Source organism: Podarcis tiliguerta (genome assembly GCF_965153285.1).
Source record: "Podarcis tiliguerta genome assembly, chromosome: 6".
NCBI classification, from domain to species: Eukaryota; Metazoa; Chordata; class Lepidosauria; order Squamata; family Lacertidae; genus Podarcis; species Podarcis tiliguerta.
The window spans coordinates 23,699,970-23,707,149 of record NC_139539.1 but is presented as its reverse complement, the minus strand read 5'-3'; the positions used below and the strand labels follow the sequence as shown (position 1 = coordinate 23,707,149).

Here is a 7,180-nt window from a genome sequence, read left to right as displayed (position 1 = left end):
TGAATTTCTGTTTGCCTGTCTACTTCACACTCTTCCTCACAGGTCAGGAGATGTACGTTGGTTGCAGGAGGACTAGTGTCAGTGTGGTTTAGTAGTTGGACTAGGACCCGGGAGACAAGAGTTCAAATCTCCTCTCAGTCATGAAGCGCTCCAGGACAGCAACCATCTCTTAGCCTAACCTACCTTGTTGTGTTTGCCAACCTGAGCTTCTTGGATGAAATGTGAGGTATATATGTAACAAAACCCTGGGTCCCTAAGGTGAAAAACAATTATTAGATTGATTAATGAATTAATGTTAGAGAGCAAGCTTCTCCACACTGCCTTTTTACATCCGTTTGCAGCATGCTCAGCTGTCTTTTGTTGCCCATTTAAAGCCCAATGAGACAACTAAGGCCACATTCACACCATATATTTAAAGCACTATGATGTTGATGGCAAATGTACTGTGTACACCCTCAGAGGATAACCTCCAAACCATCCTAAATATCTTCACAGAAGCTTACGGAAAGCTAGGCCTATCACTCAATAGCCAAAAAAAACCCAAAATGCTGCACCAACAAGCACGAAACAACCCCTCTGCAGCATCACAAATCCAACTAAATGGTGTAATGTTGGAAAATGTCAATCACTTCTTCTACCTGGGCAGTTATCTTTCCCCAAGGACCGACATTGATGCCGAAATCCAGCATCGCCTGAGCTCTGTGAGTGCAGCTTTCTCCCAACTGAAGCGCCAAGTGTTTAAGTACCAGGATAGTTTGCCTGTCTTCCCAAGTGATGTGTAAAAATTTTCGGAGACACCATGGATGGAATCTTTCAAGGAGTGAGCATTTATAAGTGGGCAGTACAATAGCTTTGTAAACAAACATTTTTGTTTCCCTGCGAATGTCCCAGTCCTCAAACACGCTGCACTTCAATCGGGAGAAAGCCACACTCGCAGAGCTCAGGCGGTGCTGGATTTTGGCATCAGTGTCGGTGATATAATAATGCTTGGAATGTATGGTGTATATGTGCCCTCAGATAATGCCAGTCATCTTGCTGTGCTAGGCAAATATGGTGTTTTTTAAAAGAGCTATCCTACTTCACAGAATCTTCTGATTCTATGCTTTCAAAAGCTTTTAAAATTGTGGAAAGGGTATTTGATCTCTATACTGGTACGGCACTTTCTCTCCAATACATACCTCTTGCATATTGACTTGTTAATGTGCTCAAATGGTTTAGGATTGTTAGAGTTGGAGCAGGAGCTGGTCAGAAAAACCATAGCTAAAGTTTCCCAATCTCTTCAGTTAGCCCCTATGGCAAATTGAGCTGTCTGTGCACCCTGTTCTAAAGTATAGGCCACATGCACAAAACTAGTGAAGCACTAGCAGGCCTCTTTGGCAGTAATGGTTTCCCGCAAAGCACCCTGGAAGCCATAGTTTGTTAAGCATGCATTCCCCTGACAAAGCTACAATTCTCTGGGAAGAGGTTGTTAAGCCTCTCTGGGAATTGTAACACTTTGTGAGGGAAATAGGGGACTTTTGGCAACTCTCAGCATCCTTAGCAAATCACAGGTCCCAGAATTCTCTTGGGGAAGCCAAGTGGTTATAAGAGTGCTTTAAATTGTTCTAAGTGGGCTTTAAAAGAAACGTGGGGATATGGCCATATTATTATTATTATTATTATTATTATTATTACATTTGAATACCACCCTTCATATCAAGAAATCAGAGCGGTTGACAGCATAAAAATACAAGATAAGAACACAAAATACATCATCAAAACAGGAACAATAATAAAACAAACCATAGTAATCGGCCTAAAAGGGGAAGGGGAAAAAAAATGTGGTTCACAACAGAGGAGAGTAGAAATTTTGCAAAAGATATTTTGCAGGTATAATTCAGCATTGAGGCGTCTGAGAAGCGATCCGGCTCCGACGTAGGGCTCCTCCACCTTACATACCGGCTAACAGGTGTCCAGAACTGGGTGAGGGTTAGATGAGGTGAGTTTTTAATAGAACCCCCCCACATTGGAAGGGGAGGCTGAAAGGGCACGCAGGCGCACTGCGCCCACGGGTCTTGCACAACGTGCTGCGGAAAAAGTACCTTTCTCGCAGCGGGGAGAACTCGCCTCTGTATATGTTAATAAGGCGAGCCCGCCTCGTGCCGCCTAATTGGTGCCGGAGGAAGGGGCGTGACCGGATATGTAAATAGAACCCGGCGTTTTGAAGATGGGAGGAAGGAAGAGACGCGCGAGGGGGAGGGGGGAGCAACCGGCATTTTTCGTAAACGGCGGAGAAGGAAGAGGCGTGGCCAAATCAGGCACAAAGTGTAGCCGGGGCGGGGAGGCGAGTCCAACCAAGAGGTGGTGGGCGTGGCTAGCATGCAAATCCCAGCCATGGCGCCTGCTGATTGGAGGAGAGGCAGCGGAAGGGTTGGGCCATGTTAACGAAGGCGTTCTCTCCTCCGAACTTGCCCTCCCTCCTCCCGCTGTTCGCTAAGCCCCTCCCCTCGGTTTAAAAGTCGCGGCGCCTGCGCAGTAAAGGGAAACGAGGACTTAGTCTGTTACACAACTGACTGTGCTGTTTGAGGGGGCTGCGTTCTCCCTTCGGCCTCAAGACTTTGCCTGCTCCCCAAGCTCTCCTGCGAGGCTTACCCCTTCCCGCCCCCGCCCTGCTTTACAGGCATGAGTGGGGATCAGCTGCACAACGACTCCCAGGTAAGGGGCGGGGGGCTCCTACTCTTACATTACTTGAGGGGAAGTGGATGGAGACCGAGGCCTAAAGTTCCTTTGGAGGGGAAAAATTAGGATTCCCGCCACCCCCCCTTCAGGTGTAGGGGAAAGAGAACCCTTCACCCTCATAACTTAGCCCCTTCCCATAAATATCGGGAAGGTGTTTTCTGCCTCAGCTTCCTCAAAAGCAGGTATTTCCCTTCTTAATAATAGTGGAGGGGAGCTAAATAAAAAGGGTTTTTTTTGGGGGGGGGGCTTCTTTTCTCTGAGGGAGAGAGCCTCATTGCTTTCAGTTCCTACCGGAATTATTTGGCTGCGGCCCTTTAATAGTAGTTAGGCCTTTCACCTTATTCTCTCTCCCTCTGTTCCCCCAAACCGTCGCATCCCATCAGACCCCTTTGAGGGGTGACCCCTTTTGCCTGCGGAGAGTCACACCTTAATCTCTCGCAGGGCTTCCTTCAAGTTGCCTGTAGACACTGTGTCTATAATCAATCATCTCCTACCCCCCCCCTCGTCATTTCTCTGAACCCGCATCTTCCCCAACTCCTTCCAGAAAGAAGGGGGGTTTGGGGGAGGGGAAATTTGTGGGGCCCCCTCCGCATTCTCGTTTTCTCCCCTAGCGCTTAGAGGGCACTTAGGGCCCTTAAATGGGGGGGGGGAGCGGCGGTGCGGGAAGGTTGAGGAAAAATCCTACTGGGAATACTGAGCCACGCACGAGGAAAAAGAAGGCAATTAAAATAGGATGGGAAAACTTTGGTGGGGTGGGGAAAGTGGGGGGGGGAATCTCTATTTGCCCCCCTCGCTTTTGCTAAGGGGTAACCCTGAATCAGTTTTTAAGGGCCACCGGGTTGATTCCTCAGCTCGTGTTTTGCCTTGAACAGGGCAAAAACGCGTGTGTGATAAAACCATACCCAGGTCCTGTTTTCGTAAAAAATATATATGTATTTTTTCCTCTTTCCTTTCCCCCCCAATAGATCGATCCAGATTTCCGAGCGAATGGTGAGTGCCTTGTCCCTCTGTACTGGGGAGCGGGTAGGATTTGCCCTGCTTTCTCTCCTTTCTCCCTCTCTTTCCCCTTCTCTTGTATTGCTGAGGATGGTAAAGGACAGACATGGCGTCCCAGAGACTAAGTCCCGTCTCCTCGCTCATCGGCCCCATTGTTCCCATCGAGCTTCCTAATACTCGGAAATCATAGGGCCCTCAGCCCATCCGACCCCATTTCTTGGTAGTGAGGGCAGTGGAGACCCCAAATCCGGTCTCGTTTGGTTTTTCGGAGGCCCTCTTGGGCTCCGATTCCCCCCTGGAAAGTCGCCTTGTCGACGGTCGGGACTTAGTCTCTGCGCCATTTTCTTTTTCTGTCTCTTCCCTGTGTGTGTCTCTTTCTCCTTTTCCTCCTCCCTCGAGCTGCCCATGAGAAGCCTCCTGCAGTGAAAACATGCGATATAATCACCACCCTAGCTCCAAATCTTCTCCCCGAAAAGGGAAAACCGTCATTTTTGTTTGCTTGCTTTTGTTTTGTTCTTTCAAAGCTTGGTTTAGTTTCCTCGCTGCCTTTTTATTCCCACCTCGTCCTCTTTTTCTCCTCCCCCAGTTCTGTTTCTTTCAAAACCTTCCCCTGTAGAAAGGTGGTTGCAACATGTTGCTCTTAAACTGATTCTCCATCCATTTGAATATGCAGCATATTTTAAGATCTGGATGCAGGAACAGGGATTTTATTTCTGCATTTTAAAAACAAGCAAAAATAAAACAGCACAGGCAGTTCTAGAATTGTATTCGGTATCACTTTGCTAAAGTTTGGTAGCTCATGGTGTATGTTTGTGTTCAGTTTATAAAAGCTATACATGATGGATATATTGAGAGGTTTTTTTAATTAAAAAAATCTGTTGTGTGGGGGGGATTATGATTCTGATATAGATGCCTTTGTCACTGTTGCATAGCTTTCCTCTTCTTTTAAAAGGAGAAAATAGGTTCTGGGGGAAGGGGATGTAGAGTTGGAATGACATATCTGTCAGAAAATGCCAAGATTGCTTCTCCCACCTTTTGAAAGGTGATTTCACCTTGGCTTTTAACTCCTGGGGGCTTTATACTGGCTGTCTTGCTTTCATGAAACATTGCAGTGTTCTGCGTAGCATGTTTGCATACTGGATTGACAGCAGGTTCTCTATCTTCTGAATTTCTGCTCCTGTATAAGGAGTATGAAGTCATCTATGATTAAGAATATGTGTTGATGTAATGCAGGTATTTCTCCCTGTATGTTGAAATATTTCTGCTAAGACCTTTAGATTTTTCAGAAATGTACAAAATGTGCAGAACCTCCCCAACTGCTAAGAAATAAGCACTAATATTTTTAACCACTCTGTAATGGCCATCCATTGACTAATACAAATACATAAAATAAAAATATCAGTGGTTGTATTCTATAGGGTTTAGCAGTTCAGTGTTAAGACCGTGCTGAAGATGGGGTTTGAATCACAATATACCTGTAATTGTGTTGAATCTTTTGGCTTCTTGCCCTATTCTGACTTCTTTTTGAAGTGTGTACTGAGCAGATCTCAAGTGTCTGGTTACCTTGGGCACCTAAAACTTAAATGCTGCCTTAACATAGTGGTGGTATCTAATATTTTCAGTCTTATACTTGGGAATTAGAAACATTTTCCTAGCCTGGGTATTTATTATTTTACAAACAATGTTTATCACTGACTAGGTAAAGTATGAAGATGGCTTTGGAGGATGGCTTTTCTCCCCTTTTGTTGACTCCAGTCTTTCTTTAGTTGTTATTTCACTGCAATCAGCCACAGGCTCTTGCTTATTCTTCAAGAAATAACAGGGTCAGTAGTCACATCCTTTTTGACCTCGCCACTAAGACTGTACTTGCCTTCATGTCCTTTTTTTACTTACACTATTGTGTTCCTGACTTCTAAGTCAGAATGTTGAAGTTAGAGTCCTAAATATCCATTTTTATTCTAAGTAAAGCAGTGGAGAAGACATAGAATTAACCCCATACAAAGCATCTTTAGTTCAATAGATCTCTTTATACTGTAGTTAACAAAGTTTGCTAGTTCCTCTTGTCTCCCAGATCTTCTATTCGTGTAGCTTCAAGCACACAGTTCTAAAAAGGTGAAAAAGTGTTTAAACAGAAAAGTAGTGAACTGTTATTGTCTATTCATATTTATTTAAAGGCACTGATGAAAACTACATATCTCTGTTTATTGAGTATGTAATGACCATATGTATTTGATGAATGCAGCCAGTTTGGGGTAATGTACAGCTGTGTGAACAGTTTTAGAAGAAGAAGAAGAAGAGTTTGGATTTGATATCCCGCCTTTCACTCCCTTTAAGGAGTCTCAAAGCGGCTAACATTCTCCTTTCCCTTCCTCCCCCACAACAAACACTCTGTGAGGTGAGTGGGGCTGAGACACTTCAGATAAGTGTGACTGGCCCAAGGTCACCCAGAAGCTGCATGTGGAGGAGCGGGGAAGCGAACCCAGTTCACCAGATTACGAGTCCACCGCTCTTAACCACTACACCACACTGGCTCTCAAAAGCTAAGGAAAGAATAGTAGAAATTCTGAAGTTGATGGGGGACACTCAGTGAACACTAGTGGTTTAATGCATAGTATTGTTTCCTGTGAATAGAGCTAAATTCATGCATTAGTGTGGTTTGGGAAACAAAGTGGTGTCAAGCATAAGTTTGGCCTGCCATGGACATTTAAGTATCAATACCTATCCTAACCAGATTGTCCTTGTAAACATCTGCTTAGGTACTTCTGTAAAATAAATCTGCTTTGTGCTTCATTTTGGTACTTTATTTTCTATAAACTTGTGACTTTTATTTTTTCTATGATTTCTTAAGCACCATGTGTAGAAGGGTCTCCTGTTCATAATTTTCAAAATAATTCTCCTGCACTACATGCAGCAATTGAATAGGGCCAATTCAAAGAGCCAGTTTAACCATTCAGGTAAAGTATATCCCATGGCTTACTATTTCAGAATGCAGCAGCAGTAGTAGTACATGCTGATATGCTCTCATCAGAACAACCACCACCACTTTCCACATAGAAAATTTACATGCCATAGTTAAGGTTAGTTTACATGTACTCTTCTCTTTGACATTCAGAGGGTGCATTCAGATGGCATTCACCCAACTGCCTGGTGCATAGTACAGCTCAGGGTTGTAACAATGTGCTTTTGCAGATTTTTGAATTTGCCCATGATGGAAAATAATTTTCCAGGGTAAACCATCCAGAAATTGCAGTATAAAGTGTAACCAGAACTAGCAATCCCATGCTGCTTTTAAGAAAATGTTCTTTTTATTTTTTAAAAAAGGTTTTCAGTTACAATATTCACTTTTATTTTTTTACATCAGGCTTCTCTCCCCCCCCCCCCCATGCAGACCTGTTAGTCATCTTATAGCTGTATTTTATCCCAATACTTGATAGCTTGGAGGTTTGAACTCATGTAATATTACTCT

General features: G+C 44.2%; 1 protein-coding gene across 1 annotated transcript in view; it reads left to right on the top strand.

The window, feature by feature from the left end:
• Positions 1–2,512: 2,512 nt before the first annotated feature.
• TOP1 (DNA topoisomerase I) overlaps positions 2,513–7,180 on the top strand; it is a 71,812-nt gene continuing 67,144 nt past the window's right edge. Inside the window, exons 1-2 of the mRNA XM_083446863.1 lie at positions 2,513–2,694; positions 3,684–3,708. Of these exons, the coding sequence (XP_083302989.1) occupies positions 2,662–2,694; positions 3,684–3,708 (58 nt within the window). The 5' untranslated portion in view covers positions 2,513–2,661. The remainder of the gene's footprint in view (positions 2,695–3,683; positions 3,709–7,180) is intronic.